This window comes from Pongo pygmaeus, chromosome 15, assembly GCF_028885625.2.
Source record: "Pongo pygmaeus isolate AG05252 chromosome 15, NHGRI_mPonPyg2-v2.0_pri, whole genome shotgun sequence".
In the NCBI taxonomy this organism is placed as follows: Eukaryota; Metazoa; Chordata; class Mammalia; order Primates; family Hominidae; genus Pongo; species Pongo pygmaeus.
Window position 1 is genome coordinate 19,248,377 of NC_072388.2, and position 18,133 is coordinate 19,266,509.

The 18,133-nt window shown below is 39.0% G+C and overlaps 1 protein-coding gene across 19 annotated transcripts in view; it reads right to left on the bottom strand.

The window, feature by feature from the left end:
* Positions 1-5,237: 5,237 nt before the first annotated feature.
* The window catches only part of HNRNPC (heterogeneous nuclear ribonucleoprotein C), a 58,985-nt gene continuing 46,089 nt past the window's right edge, over positions 5,238-18,133 (bottom strand). For 10 of the 19 annotated variants that reach the window (XM_054448234.1, XM_054448219.1, XM_063651392.1 and 7 more), the window contains 4 exons: positions 7,651-7,808; positions 6,502-6,615; positions 6,098-6,258; positions 5,238-5,998 (listed from right to left, as the gene is read on the bottom strand). In XM_054448234.1, the coding sequence (XP_054304209.1) occupies positions 5,915-5,998; positions 6,098-6,258; positions 6,502-6,615; positions 7,651-7,808 (517 nt within the window). In that variant the 3' untranslated portion in view covers positions 5,238-5,914. The remainder of the gene's footprint in view (positions 5,999-6,097; positions 6,259-6,501; positions 6,616-7,650; positions 7,809-18,133) is intronic. The other 9 variants (XM_054448236.2, XM_063651394.1, XM_063651390.1 and 6 more) reach the window with 1 other exon arrangement.

The window sequence follows — 18,133 nt, forward strand, 5'->3', positions numbered from 1 at the left end:
GAAGAGAAAAATGGTATGGGGATTATTTTTCCCCTTTTGTTAACTTAAAGAGAGAAGTTGCTAGGATCCTAGTCTCTTAACTCTATGTAGGAAATAGTTTATTCAATTTCTAGGACTACAGACTACAGTTCAAAGACACCATTTCCTCTGCCAAGGTCCAAAGCCCATGGAGTTAAGTCAGAACATAGATCAAATTTTTGGCTCTACCATTTGAATAGCCATAGGGCTTTGAACAAGGCAATCTCTCTGAAGCTCCTTGAAGCACAGAAATTACTTGCATATGTACGTAATAGAACTGTTGTTTGAGAAACAACAGTCTTTGTCAATTAAACGCTGGCCTAACAGGCTGCACACATACAAAGCCTGTAAAACATACTCTCTTCCCTGGGAATGAAGCAACTGATTGACAAGATGGGTTCCTATTTAACAATAGTTATTCTGTAAGAGGCACTGCTATACGAAGATGTGAGCAACATGGATTAAGCCTGCAATATCATCCCATTGAAGATGCCCTCACTAGGGAAATCTTCGATATTAAAGCCTTAAAGGTCTAGGAAGGAAAACATCGATGAACTCAGGACACACAAAATCTTGGAGTCACATTTGTTCATGTACGTTTGAGTTAGTAACCACTAGCAGTATTTGGCTGGAAACTTCTCAATATTCTACAGCACTTAACTATCCAATAAAGCAGTCTCACGTCACGTGTCTCTAAGTAAAAATTTAAATCTAACTCTTCACACTAGCCACATCTCAAGGCTCAGTAATGTCACTAGTGGTTATACTGGTCAATGCATCATCAAACACTTCCATCACCACAAAGTTTTACTGACAGTACTATAGCTTTAACAGCTTACTTTAACATGCGTTGATAAAGAACAAGGAATTTTTTCCCCTCCCTCTCTAACCATCAGATGACTCTTTGGGTGCCTTCTTTACTCTGGGGCCTAGACGTTAATGAAGGTAGACCTTGGCCCTTTCAGCTGCCTTCAGTTTTTTGATGAAAACATACCAGTCACACTTCCTCTTACTGCACTTAATTCTGACATATACAGTCATCCTTTTAATAAACTTATTAGCCAGCCACCCAGCCACCATTTCCTGAAACCCGTGTCCTTTCCTAATCCTCACCCCTCTTTATCACCAGGGTTTTTTGTTTTGTTTTGCCTTTGGTGCAGTGGTTCACAATTTGGGCCAAAAATTGGGAATTATGGCAACTTAAAAAACATCGATGAGTCCCAACCCCAGAGATTTAGTAGGCCTGGAGTGCACACCTGGACATCAGAATTTAAAAGCCCATCCCCCTGCTCCCAGGAAATTTTAATGCACATTCAAAGTTGAAACCTATTAAACAACTCCACAAATTTGGTAATGTAATAATCCAAAAGCCACAATTTTCCTAGACTTCTGAAAGTCTTTTAAGAGTTATTTTTGCAAATGCAAATTTGTCAGAGCTTCAGGGCCATGTTTCTCCAAACTTTTATTTCTGAGTACCACTTGAAAAAACAATCCAAACATGCTCTCCTCTTCCTAGCTGCATTTATCTTGGGTTCCAACTCCTTCCTACTAATCCCTTTGTCGTTTGCACTCACCCCCTTACACTGTTCTCCGCTTCCTCTTACTATGCTTTGTAGTTCTACTCACAAAGGGTGTTAACTCCAATACTCTTTAAAGAAGCCCTGCTTTTCAAAATTGAGATTTAACTTTAAAAGTTACTAATGCAAACACAAATTCTGCAGTTTTCTACTTTATTTACTTCCTGTCTCCTAACATTTGGAAAGCTTTTGTCTGGTCAGGTATGTCTACGTTCTTTTACTCTGCAGTTTAACTGGCTACATTTTTACTTTATACCAAGTTCTCTCCAAACACTAGAATTCTCCAACAGAGTGCTCCTTCTTAGTGTGAATGAGGTACTCAGACAATAATCCACATATTATATGTAACTCATTCACTGGCCAATCATTTCTACATCGTTTGTTTACTACTGTCGACTGGTTTTCTGGTCAGGATACTTTTTCTTGGATGCTTCTAAATTCCTATGAAATGCATTTTCTTGGTCAATGTGATGTGAACTAGGGTCCAGAAACTGAAACTCCATTTGACATCAGTGTAGCTGAATTCTCCTAATAAATAAAAAGGTCAACTGTCAGTAGGAGTAAGTATGTTTTGTGGTTTTTCCCTGAAATAAAATTGGTCAGTCAATGCTGACAGGCCAGGCATATGTTCCTGAGCTGATCTCATTAAATATACACGATTTCTCTATCCTGCGACTACTTCCAAAAGCACATTGTTTCATCAAGGTTATCTCAAAACACTAGTACTTGTATATAGTGTATCATCTGTTCTACTTCTGTACTTTCTATATTATACACTGGGTTTTGCGTCCCCTAACACTTGAATAAAACATATTGCCAAGTTATAGTAGATTCGTATGTTGACACTTCATGGTTATCTTATGACTTAAATGATGGTTATGTCTATTGTACTATTAACATTCTTCCCAATCCTAATTTGACACCTGTTCATTTCCTTCCAATTTACCACCTTTTTGTTCCCATTTACATTATTTTCCTTTTCTATTACACCCGGTTCCCTCTGAAAGAGGCTTTAAACCACGTAAGTTAATAGGTACTAATCACACAATCTTTGCATGTTGGCGTAATATTAACATCAGAAGTGAAATATAAGAGGAGCCCTCTTTTTGAGAATCCCAAATTTAGCATCCATTCCCACCTGACAGCTTTCAGTTAGCTCATCCCACTGAGACAGCAGCAATTTATTAAGTACCCTAGGCAGAGGGCTCCAAAGTTTCCCAATTATACGTTATGCAGCATCAGAAAAAAATGTTACTAAGGATTTTTTATTTATCTACCTCCTCTCCTGCTTTCTAACCCTGAATGAAAACTGCATTCTTGAATGATTGCAGGACATTTTCTTAGACTTCATGGCATATTGAGAAACTTGTGCTCTGAATTTTATCCCAAATTAAAATGTTTTTACTTTTAAATCTTACTTCCACTAGTGCAGTGTCATCAGACTATCAATCTGAAATCCCTCAATTATTAAATCAGAAATCCCTCAATTATTACCGTCAGATCTAACCCCTTTACCTGCACTGCCATGCCTACTATTCTGAATTTCTATTGAGCCAACTCAATTCTTACTTTGCAGGGCCCAGGGTTAAGTAATGTCACACTGACTATAAGCATATCATCTGATAAATGGCCTTTAAAAAACACTAGCCCCTTTCCCAAAAAGCCTGTACTTATCTGCATTAGATCTGATTTCAAAAAGCCTTTTACCATATGGTATTTCAATCCTGGTCTCTTTGCTACAGTTTTGGCCTAGGAACCTAAATGTCAAAGTATTAAATGAGTACACCTGTGATTATAGAAAACTTAGAGTACTGCTGTCTTAAACACATGAGGAAATTTAAGCACAGTAGCGTAGCCTAAAACCAAGAGCGTGAAATGACTTCCCCATCAACACAAACTAGACATGTCAGTATTCCAACAATAACCCTACCATATGTGTGTATAGATTTTCAATGTGTGATCATGCTCTACAGCTATTTGCAAAAGTAACTGCAGCTAATTAACAGTAATGGCAAAAGCCACAATTACTTTTACACCAACCTAATATTAAAAAGTGCTCTCCACAGCTTCATTCAATACCTGCTTTCCTAGAATTAAATGTATAGTTAGCCCTCCATGTTCATGGGTTCTGCACATGCAGATTCAGCCAACTATAGATCAAAAATACTAGCAAAGAAAAAAAACTAAAAAAAAGTTAACAAAAACACAAATAAAAAAGTAGTTACAACTATTTACATACCATTTACATTTTATCAGGTATTTTAATGTAGAGATGATTTAAAATATACAGGAGAATATGCATAGGTTACATATAAATACTATGCCATTTTATGTGAGGGACTTGAGCATCTGCAGATTGTGGTGTTCACAGCTAAACAGACTGCTCTGTGCAGGGAAAGGGGCCCTACAGTGAAGGGAAAAGTAGACACTTGATTGTGGACTAATTTGTCCAGTATTTCCCAAAAACTTACAGCTAACAACATAATATTAAACAGGTTTTATTAGCATCTTATACATCTGACACTCTCTCCTAAGCATCCAGTTTACTTTCTAGTCATGGGTTACTTATTAAAAGTCTGTGTAACATGAGCTCACATCAGATTAGAAAACATCAAGTGGGTAGTATTTTTGACCGAATTAACATACAAAAGAAATTGCCTATATCATGTATATGGGCTCCAAGGGTAGTTCATAGTTCAGCCTCTTCATTCTTTTCTGCTTTTGTCACCTGTTACAGAAAATGATCTATAAAATCCTCATAAATAAGACATGAGTTTTGCCCGTAGTGAGTAGGATGAAAAAAGGCCAGTGCTGCATGCTATGAAACAATAGCAACTTTACAGGGGAATCCAAGGTTTGTGTACACACAAATTATAAACGCCATTTTCTGCTGTGCTGGAAAAACTAAGTATAAAACACAAATGAACTAAGCCTTTCAAGGATGAGGTATCACCAACACTGGTAGCTGTTTAATATATTTATCTTAAGACTGGATGCTAAAAATGCAATCACTGTAATTAATAAAGTTGAGGAAAACACAAAGATTAGCTAATGGGGTAAAAGATCATTTAGAGTAAAATAAATGTGTAACATTCTCTATGTTCTCAATCACCTGGGAAGGCAGTCTATGGAATATCAGGAAGTAAGAGTTTTCTTGTTTTCAGGAACATGGATGTATACACTTCAGAATTCAGAAGGTAACTGGGGTTATAAACAGTAATTAAAAGAACAAAATAGAAGCAGGGGGTTCCATTATCCAGCTGTTGCAATTTTCCTGAAATCTTAATGTTTTTGAGCCTCTCCTATTTAAGGACAAAACCATTTAGCACACAACAAAAACCTCAAAAAGGATGCCAGCTGGACCACAAAGCACTGATGAAAAGGCAGAGAGGATATACTTCCCAAACTTTCATTAGGATGTAAAAGCCATTTTGAAAAAGTCTCCACTCTATATCAAGTTGACTCCTCAATGCAACATGCATCTCAATGAAATATAATTTGAGTAGTGTTGTGTTGGTGGTATGCATCATGATTATGACTCCAAGAAAAATATATCTAGTGCATTCTAGAGGTTTTGTGGAGGACGCTGTAAAACAAAGTTTGAAGTAAACAATAATAAAATACAAAAATAAAAAACCAGGGTTTTTTTTTTCTCCAAATTCCTGGTTTAATAAGGACTTGTTTATTTTGAGGAAAAAAGGTCCCAAACATCAGGCTGTTCACAAAAATAACCCACAGTATCAACTTTAGAAAACAAATCTTAAGACTATAACACTAATTATTTTTCTAGAGGATGCATTTGACATGCCAACTCTCATTCACAAAAATACATTGTTACATTTGTGTTGAACTGCCCCACACAGCACACTAATGTGGGGGTGTAACACACATACTTCTAACTCAAAGCTGCTTTCAAGAGCTACTCAACTAAATGAGATTGCCTTTGCAGTTAGGGAAGCAACTACTGAACTTATGTATGAATGAAAAGAACTGTACTCCCTGCATAACAAGAGATTATTTTGGAGACAGTTGATAAAAACCATACATCCTTTTTATTGTTAAGTCATCAAGAGGTATCAAAATTAAAAGCAAAAATTACAGGGTAAGACTTAACAAAACTACTAGGAGCGTCAAAGGAAGTGAAAATGGGACTAGGCGCGGGGCAATATGAATTAATGAACATGGGAAGGACAAGGATGGGGAGAACAGTGAGCATGTGCTGAAGATACTAGGGGAGAGGATCTGGTGAAAAATTTGATCTTAGACAAGCGCCTAGGTAAAGAAATAATGGGATAAGATTTCTAAACCCCACTATGTGCTTAAGAGTCATCCTCGCCATTGGCGCTGTCTCTGTCATCCTCTCCTTCCTCAGCCTCTTTTTCATCATCCTTGATCAACTCCAGCTGTGAGAAACAGACACAAACAGGATGGAGTTAGAGGCACTCCATGTGTCCCTGAGCCCCCCTCCACCACCTTTTTCTTTCCTTTCCCGTGGTTTTCACCTGGTCATCCCCCCGATCTTCATTATCATCATCATCCAGTAGGTCCCCCTCTTCAGCAGAGTCATCTGCACCCCCCTCAGACTCCATCTTCACATTAGTCTCATCTTTCTTCACGGAGCTGCTGCTCTGCTCCTCTTCTGACTTATCATTCTTCATCTCTACTGGGGATGAGAAGGACAAGTCTGTCTAGGGGCAGTAATGTCCACAGGATGTAGACAATCCCCACTAAGGATCACAGAACTGCAGCACGAATCTAAATCCTCCCACACAAATGCCCTTCCCAATTCACACTCCCCAAGTTTCATATCACATTGCTTTATATTCCACTATTCCAACATGTACTTTCAAGTGCCTTATGTAACTAACCCAACTGTATACCCAGGGCAAGCAGAAAACCCATTTACCTGCTTGTTTGCTCTGTTCCTTTTCAATTTTTTCCAGGTTTTCCAGGAGAGAATCCACTTTTTGTTTTATCTGGGTCAGCTCCTTCTTAATGGCCTGAAGGTCATCTCCTTTCACTTTAATATAAACAAAATACTGGATTAAAATCAAATGTACCGAAGATATGAGTTAGCAAATACACTGGCACCAGACTACATCAGGAGCTCACAGGAGATACCCAGGGAGAAACAGAGCCAGTACAGATTTCTTGGTAATAAAGGCCCTTGATTCTATTATAAAGCACTTTCTGTAATGGTTTTTATTGTTTTTAATGTCTTTTAGATCTGGGCTGTCGCTATGTTGACCAGGCCTGAGGGCAGTGACTATTCACATGTATGATCACAGTGAACTTAAACTCCTAGCCTCATGAAATCCTCCCACTACAGCCTAGATCCCCAGGGTCTTAGCCTCCCCCTAAGCATCTGGGGCTAGAGGCACACACCACTGCATCAGACCTTCTGTAATGTTTTACTGCCTTCCCTATTTCCAGTTAACAGGAGGAGTTCAATATAGAAAAGTTAAAAAATCAACATACTGAACACTATCTGAATTTTAGTTTTTAAATAACACAAAAAAATCTCAAACTTAACAGACACCTCAACTACATAAAGTCAAATGACATTTTTCAAATTACCTAGCTGTTGCAGTCTAGAATTGGCCACTCAATCACAATCTTGTCTCCTCTATTATTTTGGATTTTATTTTTTTTTCTTGAGATGGAGTTTTGCTCTTGTCACCCAGGCTGGAGTACAATGGCACGATCTCGGCTCACTACAACCTCCGCCTCCTGGGTAAAAGTGATTCTCCTGCCTCAGCCTCCCAATTAGCTGGGATTACATGCACGCACCACCATCCCCGGCAAATTTTTTGTATTTTCAGTAAAGATGGGGTTCTTCCATGTTGGGCAGGCTGGTCTTGAACTCCTGACCTCAGGTGATCCACCCGCCGGGCCTCCCAAAGTGCTGGGATTACAGGCATGAGCCACCACACACCCAGCCTCTTCCATTATTTTGAATACACAAAGTCATGTGGCACAAAAATATTATAACTGCATTAGCTTCCCTATTTCAAAACACGAGATATCAAAAATCACAAAATGAAATAGTACATACACTTTCCAGACTTGGAAGATCCCCGCTGTCCACTCTTAGAATTGAAGCCACTTTTGCCCCTTCGTGAGGTGTTTCCTGATACACGCTGACGTTTCGAGGGCACTACAGCCCGAGCAATAGGAGGAGGAGGAGGTACACGTGCTGGGTAACTGTACATCCTATTGGATAAAAAGAAAATGGAATTCATTCAAACCTAACATTAACTCAGCACAATTCAACAGACCTTATGATAAATAATAAGTGAATATTGTCTCTAGTCGTTTCCTTTTATTAAATTTCATTAAGAAGGCCAGCAAAAACCTCCATAGTGGGGTTTATAAATCTTATCCCATTATTTCTTTACCTAGGCACATAAAACAGTTGTAATACTGTAGCAACTTTTCCTCAGGAAAATAATACATATATCCAATCATATGGTTGGCTGGCCTTTGGCACTGGATATAAATGATTCCTCTGTACTAGTGGCAGTATTAACAGGGCATTTATTATAATGAATAGCCTTTGTTTGGATCTTATTATTTTCATATATACAATAAACAATTCGCATAAGGTCAAATACTCTTTAAAATGTTCCAATTAAAAGGGTATATAAACAGTGGTATATGGTATTAGCGAAATCTCTGATTCTTTTCACCCACAGAAGCACACAAATTATTACAACTAGTGATATAAGGTTGAACCATATAAAATTTCAGATCTATAAAATCAGGGCAATTTCATGTAACTGAGGAAATCATAGCAAAATGTGTTGGCTGGGTATAAATACTACTGATATAAAATATCTCATATAAAAACAGGTAGTATCATTTCTAACTAAATTTACGCTTAATTCCAACAGGGCAGAGACCACTGTCTATCTTGTTCACTACTCACCTGTGTCTAAATTCACTGGCCAGTACACACTTAGCACTCAATAAACACTGGTTGCTCAACCAATTGCTGTTTCTATTAGAAATCTTAATTTCAAATGTCTTAAACTTAGTATCCTAGTGATTGATAAAGATACACCAAAGCAGTGGCTTGGTACACTCACATTTGTAAAGAGAAAATTCAAAACAGAACGAAATACTTCTTACATGGACATCAGTTCTAAACTTTCTACATTCCACATTGTCATTTCCATATAAGAACCTATGGCAACATATGAAAAGGTCTTCAATTCTACAAGCTTTTTAAAAATGCAACTAACTTAACGCAAAGGCCCAGGTACTCTATAAAAATACACCTACCAACTGTTCTAACTCCAAAGATTTCTTAAAAAACAAATGTGATAAGTCAAGAACTTTAAAAATATTATTAATCACCTTTCTCATGATTCTCCCTCTTATATATACAACGGTGGCAAGTTATTCTGAGTTGTAATATCTCCCATCTTCCTGTAGTGAAAACATTTACAAGATCTCACTGCTAATTCTCTCCTCAGTTAACTTAAAGTGTTTCCACACTATTTCAACAAAGTAATGTTTAATCTTGTCCCAGGAGTGGCTATGGACAGGAACATTTTCCTAAACTAATAAAGAGCAAGGAAAGCTGAGGTGGGAAGACAGGTTGAGCCCAGGAGGTGAGAGAACCATGACTGCACCACTGCACTCGGAAAATGCGGAACGGAGCAACATTGTCTCCAAAAAAAAAAAAAAAAAAAAAAAAACACCAGAAAAAAAGTTTGCATTTCCCCTAAGTATGGTTAATCTCTTAGTTTAATCCATTCATGAGAATTAATGCAAAGAAAAAGATACTGAGTAACTTTTATCACTACTTTCCCATTTTGACATAAAGCTTTTGGTCTTTTTGACCAAAATCTTTCTAAGTATAATGATACAGAAACTATAAAATATCAGTGTTCAGAAACTGATATCCTTTGTGAGAGATGGTAACACTTGCACAAACACAAATTGCGTAACGACAATTTCTGGAGGTAAATCAAAATAACTTATCCATATCCATTGAGCATTAAACTGAGCTTAAGCCCCCAGGCCAATGGAAATAAATATCTAATCTACCTCCTAAGCCACAAACCTTCACCGGCACCCGTATCTAAACCAACGAGCTAGCTAGCTAGCTAGTTCCGTACTATCACTGGAATTTCTTTTTAAAACCTACTGTTTCATCTGACCATAGCCAAAATAAAGCAAGTAATACAGTTTTGTTTTGAATCTATGTAACGAGGTCTCATGAACACAATTAGGAGTCAAATTCTACTTTTCTGAAGAAAAATATTTCAAAATATTTCAGCTGGTTAAGGCTTTTAGTTACACAGAATGCTGCTCAGGCAGAAATGGACTCTCATTCACATCTGAGAAAGTAGTCCTTGTTTCGAAAAATGTTGAGGAGGTTAAGTGTGAAAATAGAAAAAAAACATACATAGTGTGACAACCTTTAAGTTAAAAGGGATATATATTAAGAAGCTCAGTATGACTACTTCAAGCACCAGCTAAAAATTAAGCAGAAATTCTCACTATGAGAAAGCTATACAATAGATGAGGCAACAATAGCTGCTGATTACTTACTGATTGAGGCTAGGCTGTTTAAACTTTTACCAGGGGAACAAGGACTAAACTCTAGGAGAATTGTAACTGCACCCATAATCAAACTTGATGGTGTTGGTATAAAATCTAGTCAGATTAGGAAATTAAAACACTCTAGAGACATTAATTACCTGAACAGATTAAGACAAAATATACCAGCCAGGCGTGGAGGCTCATGCCTGTAATCCCAACATTTTGGGAGGCGGAGGCAGGCGGATCATGAGGTCAGGAGTTCGAGACCAGCCTGACCAACATGGGGAAACCTCGTCTTTGTAAATATACAAAAATTAGCGGGGCATGGTGGCACACGCCTGTAATTCCAGCTACTCAGGAGGGCTGAGGCAGGAGAATTGCTTGAATCTGGAAGGCAGAGGTTGCAGTGAGCTGAGATCATTCCACTGTACTCCAGCCTCAGTGACAGAGCAAGACTCCGTCTTTAAAAAAAAAAGAAAGAAAGAAAAGAAAAAGGAAAAAAAAAAAAAACGACAAAACACACCAGCTGGATGCAGTGGCACACCTGTAATCCCAGCTACGCAGGAGGCTGAGGCAAGAGAGTTGCTTGAACCCAGGAAGGAAGCGGGGGTTGCAGATATCCACTGCACTCCAGCCTGGGCAACAGAGTAAGAACTTTTGTCTCCTCCACCACCAAAAAAAAAAAAAAGACAAAGAATGTCTACCCCAATCTCCAAAGTAAAAGCATTACAAGACATGTACTAAGAAGAGGTTTTCAAAGGGAAGCTTCTTAAATGGAAATTCTGACCATAAGACATTAGCTGCAAACAGTGACATTTCCTGGGTCTCAAAAAACCTGACTAATAATACATGTCAACACTATACCAGAGTAGAATTAATCTATTAATAATGAAGCTATCATTTGGTACATGGATCATGTAATGGACCACAGCTGATTCTCATCTTAAAAATGTGAACAGATTGAAATAATGTTTTGCCGGACAGGGTGGCTCACACCTGTAATCCCAGCACTTTGGGAGGCTAAGGCGAGCGGTCATTTGAGGCCAGGAGATGTAGACTGGCCTGACCAACATAGTGAAATCCAGTGTCTACTAAAAATACAAAAAATTAGCCAGGTGTGGTGGCACACTCCTATAATCTCAGGTACCGAGGGACAAGAATCACTTGAACCTAAGTGGCGGAGTTCATAATGAGTCAAGATCCCACCACTGCACTCCAGCATGATCACAAAGTAAGACTTCACCACAAAACAAAAATTAAGAGAACCAAAGGAGCAGTTTTTTCCATTCTATCTCCAGTAAATACTAGTTAAATGAACTACCAATTGATGACAGACATCTGCCTCAAACTTAACTATGTAGATAAAAAACTGATACAAAAAAGTTTAACACAGGTTTACATTAAAATTTAAATAACAGTATGTCAAATTGTGACTGAAAACAATAAAATTTGTTAAACTAGCTAGCTAGCTAGTTCCGTACTATCACTGGAATTTCCTTTTAAAACCTACTATTTCATCTGACCATAGCCAAAATGAAGCAAGTAATACAGTTTTGTTTTGAATCTATGTTAACAGTCCCATGAACACAATTAGGAGTCAAATTCTCTACTTTTCTGAAGAAAAATATTTCAAAATATTTCAGCCGGTAGGGCTTTTAGTTACAAAGAATGCTTCTCAGGCAGAAATGGACTCTCATTCACATCTGAGGAAGTAGTCCTTGCCTTGAAAATGCTCGTAACGTAGTTGGAATTCTTGATTTTGTGCTTACAAATAAATCAACCAGCAAAATTTTTGTAGCTTGTGTTTTATTTCTAAACTGAAATAGATGATTTCTAATGTTATTTGCAAGTACTTCACCACAAACATGCTGTCTTGGTTAGTCTAGCACCAGTTTACCCGGATACTATCAACTGCAAGCACCACTCATTTAAAATATAAAACGATTAAAAATGGTAAACCACTATGCTTATTTGCTCACCAGTGGAGCTATACAAGGTATTCACCACATGGGGAAACTCTAACATAATTTTTAAAGAAAACATAATTCTGGTAATTAAGGAGGAAAAAATGGAAATAGGTTATTACCACATTGTTGGGTTAGCCTTGTCCAAAGATCACTGATATGGGTTGGGGAACACCACAAACATCCCTACTACCAAAGAATAGGTAGCAACAGCTCCTATACTGAGCCAATGGCATCAATCAATAATTGGTTCTGTAATATTCTATCAGAAAGAATTACAAATATTAGTATTTAGGGATATTTTTGTAAATTCTAAGCCATTTGATTGAAAATGGCTCCACTGACAACTTGGAAAGAGAGAAGAAAAAATACATTAAATGTACATACTTATTTTAAGAGGAATAAAATTTGACATCTTAATGAAATGTTGCATATTAAGGGAAAAAGTGGTGTGTCTTGATGGTTTCGTTTCATTAGGAAACTATCTTAACACAAAACCAGACATTTCATGGGAAGACAATTTGAAAATGCACCTGAAAACTTTCTGAGTCAAACAGAATCTAGTCTGTAACATGCAGGTTGCTTGAGTCCTAGATCAATCCTCAATTCAGAAACTTGACTGGATTCAAGACTGTTTTAAGAAAGGGGAAAAAAAAACCCTGGCTTTTCTTCTTTATATGCCTCAGTCTCTCAAGTAGCTTGGATTACAGGTACACGATACCAAGCCAACCTAGTTTTTGTAATTTTAGTAGAGACGGGATTTCACCATGTTAGCCAGGCTGGTCGTGAACTCCTGGACCTCAAGTGATCCACCAGCCCCACCCTCCCAAAGTGCTGCAATTACAGGCATGAGCCACCGTGTGCAGCCCCAAAGAACTTTAACATTACTCACTTGTCATGGTATTCAACAATACACATACTCCCATATGTCAGTGTCGATCCTTACCAAAGATAAAATTTTAAACTGACAACGTGGTGCAATTTTATTTTTTAAAAAACTGAAATTGAGGCTGGGCGTGGTAGCCCATGCCTGTAATCCCAGCACTTCCGGAGGCCGAGGCAGGCAGATTGCCTGAGATTATGAGTTAAGAGACCAGCCTGGCCAACATGGTGAAACCAGTTTCTATTAAAATACAAAAAAATCAGCAGGGTGTGGTGGCATGCACCTATAGTCCCAGCTACTCAGGAGGCTGAGGCACACAAACTGCTTGAACCTGGGAAGCAGAGGTTACAGTGAGCCAAGATCGCACCACTGCATTCCAGCCTGGGAGACAAAGCGAAATTCTCTCTCAAAAAAAAAAAAAAAAAAAAACTGAAATTGAGTCACATGCAGTGGCTCTCATGTGTAATCCCAGCACTTTGGAAGGCCAAGGTAGGCAGATCGCTTGAGCCCAAGAGTTCGAGACCAGCCTGTGAGACAAAGAAAAAAATTGCTGGGCGCAGTGGCTCATGCCTGTAATCCCAGCACTTTGGGAGGCAGAGGCGGGCGGATCATGAGGTCAGGAGTTCAAGACCAGCCTGCCTAATATGGTGAAACCCCATCTCTACTAAAAATACAAATATTAGCTGGGCATGGTGGCGTGTGCTTGTAATCCCAGCTACTTGGGAGGCTGAGGCAGGAGAATCGCTTGAACCCAGGAAGCGGAGGCTGCAGTAAGCCAAGACTGCGCCACTGCACTCCAGACTGGGAACAGAGCGAGACTCTTTCTCAAAAAAAAGAAAAGAAAAAGAAAAAGAAATTAATTCTCACTTTATCAACATAGAAGAGTAAAAAGCTCTTTCACTTACAATAAAATTCCTTTTAAGGAACAGATATGATTGCTAGGGAACAGAGTGAAGGTGCATTTCAGAGAATTGGGAACTATTTCTATCTTGGTTATAGTTATGGTTATATGACTATGCATTTTGTAAACCAAATCTGATGTAGGAATTATACACCAAAAGGGTGAATTTTATTGTATGTTTTCTATGCTGACTCCAATTTCTATCTTTCCATTCACTTGAAATCTCTGTGTAAGATTTCTGCCTTTAACAGTACCTACTTTTTTCAAAGGCCACCAATGACACCGCTAATTCAAAAAGACGTTTTCTAAATTCTCATACTACTTCAACTATTAGTGACATGAAAGACCTCGTTTGCCTTTCTACTCTTCTGACATATATTCATACAGCTTCCAAGATACTTCATGCTTCTCCATTTTTTTCATTTTGGCATTTTCAATCTCCTTTGCTCATTTCTTCCTTATCGCCACATTCTTTAAAGGTCACAGTACCCCCAGAATCTCTCTTCTGTTTCCACTCACCCAGTATTGTTGTTTTATAAACTCTAAGCAGATGACTCCCTTAGAACCATATAAACAACTGCTTACTTAGTATCTCTCCAAACGGATCAACTTTAACATGTCCACAACTGATCTATGATATTTGCTCCTCACCTTAGCTCCTCCCAATCACTGTCACGGTAAATTCCATAATTCCAGTTGTCCAGACAAAAACGCTGGCTACATCTCTGATTCCTCTCTCAGGCCTCACAACATAAGCAAATTTCTCAGCAACACCTTTAAAATCCATCTGCTTTTCATCACTCCCATTGCCATTTCTCTGGTCCCACCAAAAACCACTGCTTCTCTGAACAGCCACCCATTATCTTTCTCAGTAAGAGTGATCTTGCTAAAATATGAATAAGACCCTCCCATTCTCTTCGCAAAGCCCTCTAATAGCTTCCCGTCTCATTCAAAGTAAAAGCTGAAGACATTATGCCTTATGCTTCACGTGATGTCTTTAACCCAATCCCTTTTCTCTGAGGCCATCTATTTCTGTTTTTGTTTTGTTTTGTTTTTTTGTTTTTTTTTTGGAGACGGAGTTTTGTTCTTGTTGTCCAAGCTGCAGTGCAATGGGCACAATCTCGGCTCACTGAAACCTCCACCTCCTGCGTTCAAGTGATTCTCCTGCCTCAGCCTGGGACTACAGGCGCCTACCACCAGGCCCAGCTAACTTTTTGTATTTTTGATAGAAATGGGGTTTCACCATGTTAGCCAGGCTGGTCTCGAACTCCTGACCTCAGGTGATCCGCCCGCTTTGGCCTCCCAAAGTGCTGGGATTACAGGCGTCAGCCACCACTCTCGGCCTCTATTTCTTATTATAGTATTCCTGCTATATACAATGCCTCACCAGCAGGATCATAACAAGTATTTGTTGAGTAAATAAATGAAGTTCCCAACTGACTTCTAGGAAATAATAATCCATGAATCACACAATCAACAACGTGTAACAAACCGAACCCTATCTATATAACAGCTGAAAAGCCAGGATTGGTGTTTTGATTTTCTAGCTTGATAAAGATCAAAGCAGAGGATTTCCCAATGAAAATCAGATAAAAGTTGAATATCATACTTTACCAAAAAATTCAATCTATTTTCAAGGTATTTATTAAAAAAAAAAAAAAAATCAGCTATTGGCCAGGCCCAGTGGCTAATACCAGGAGTTCGACACCAGCCTGGGCAACATGGTGAGACCCCGTCTCTACTAAAATACGCAAAAAAAGTCAGGTATGGTGGCGTCAGGAACTCAGGAGAGGCTAAGGCAGGAGGATTCCTCGAAACCAGGAGGCAAAAGGTGAAGTGAGCTGAGATCGTGCCACTGCACTCCTGCCTCAGCGATAGAGCAAGATCCTGTCTCAAAAAAAACAAAAGACATGCAAAAAACACAGCTATTGTGCCTGTGATGAATGTGAATTTGGAGCTGAAATCATATGCCTGCTGTAAGGACATCACAAACACCAGTTTATTTCTACAGGTGACTTTCTCCTATTTACTCTTTCAACATTCGCTCTACAACTGCAGTCTGGGTTATTTCCTTCCTGAAGAGTAGGCTTTAGTCATTACATTTCTTATAACTTACACAACTCTAGACTTATTCTACCCAGTAAAACTGACTTTTGCAGCATTCTAGACCTGCACTATCCAATCCTATAGTCACCAGTCACATGTGGCCACTGAACTTAAATGTTCTATTGAACAGCAACCAATGTTCTAGTTGGTTGCCTCCACAAACTTCCATCTACCGCTTATATGTAATTACCAGAGTCCAGTAATCTATAATTTACTCAGTCTATTAAAAAACCCATAATTCTTAAAAACTCTGTAAAACGACTTAGCACAAATGGATAGTTACATATCTCCTATAACTACAGAGCAGGATGGTGGAATTATAAGAAATAGTTAAAATTTTCAAACAGTATCAGATGTTGTACTGAGTCTTGTTTCCAGAATATATAACGAATCCTACAACCTAATACAAAAATGGGTAAGAATCTGAATACATTTGTGGAAGAGTAAACAAATGGCTGGGCCGGGGACAGTGGCTCATGCCTGTAATCTCAGCACTTTGAGGCCGAGGCAGGCAGATTACAAGGTCAGGAGATCAAGACCATCCTGGCAAACATGGTGAAACCATGTGTCTACTAAAAAATACAAAAAAATTAGCCGGGTGTGGTGGCGGGTGCCTGTAGTCTCAGCTACTCGGGAGGCTGAGGCAGGAGAATGGTGTGAACTCAGGAGACGGGGCTCTTGAGATCACATCACTGCACTCCAGATTGGGTGACAGAGTGAGACTCCATCTCAAAAAAAAAAAAAAAAAAAAAAAAGGCTGGAAAGCACATGAAAAGACATTCAATATTTTTAAACGAAATGCAATTAAATCCTGACTGAGATACCACTACACTCTCACTAGACTAGAATGGATAAAAGCAAAAGACAGACATGAATGTAAGTGGAGGAACTGGAACCTTCCACATGACTGATGGGAATATAAAAGGGTACAGCCACTTTTGGCTGTTGGTCACGTTTACCATATAATCACCATACAACCCAGCACTTCTCCTAGGTATATATACTCAAAAGATATGTACCAAAAAAACTCAAATGTGCATCAACTGACTAAAGAATAAACAAAATGTAGTAACCATAAAATGAAAGAAGTACTGATACATGGTACAACATGGATGAACCATGAAAATATTCTAAGCAGACAAAGCCAGTCACAAGACACATATTGTACGATTCCATTTATATGAATGCCCAAAATAGGCAAATTCGTACAGAAATAATTTATTTGTAGTATGATAGAATATTCTAAAATCAGATCATGTTCCTAACTGCACAACTCTGAATTTACTGAAGTGAACTGTATACATTAAATGGATGAATTTTATGGTATATGAATTAAATCTCAATAAAGCTAAATTAAGGAAAGAAAAAGCAACACCAGGCCGGGTGCGGTGGCTCACGCCTGTAATCCCAGCACTTTGGGAGGCCAAGGCAGGCGGATCATGAGGTCAGGAGATCAAGACCATCCTGGCTAACACGGTGAAACCCTGTCTCTACTAAAAATACAAAAATATTACCTGGGTGTGGTGGCGGGCGCCTGTAGTCCCAGCTACTCGGGAGGCTGAGGCAGGAGAATGGCGTGAACCTGGGAGGCTTACAGTGAGCTGAGATTGAGCCACTGCACTCCAGCCTGGGCGACAGAGTGAGACTCCGTCTCAAAACGAAAACAAAAACAAAAACAAAACAGAAACACCAGCTGGGCATGATGGCTCATGCCTGTAATCCTAGCACTTTGGGAGGCTGAGGCGGCCAGATCTCAAGGTCAGGTGTTCGAGACTAGCCTGCCCAACATGGTAAAACCCCATTTCTACTAAAGATACACACAAAAAAAAAGAGCCGGGTGTGGTGGTGCATGCCTGTAATCCCAGCTACTCCGGAAGCTGAGGCAGGAGAATCACTTGAAACCAGCAGGCAGAGGTTGCACTGAGCCAAGATCTCGCCCTTGCAATCCAGGCTGGGAAACAGGGTGAGACTCCATCTCAAAAAGAAAAGCAACACCAAGGAGGCTAACAAAATCTACCTGAGGAATGCCCTCAAGAAGATTCGTAAAACACCAGGACACCTTAGTGTTGCGTAAAAATGGAATAAGACCACTCATACAGTCATACAGCAGATTGATTCAGACCCAAATGCC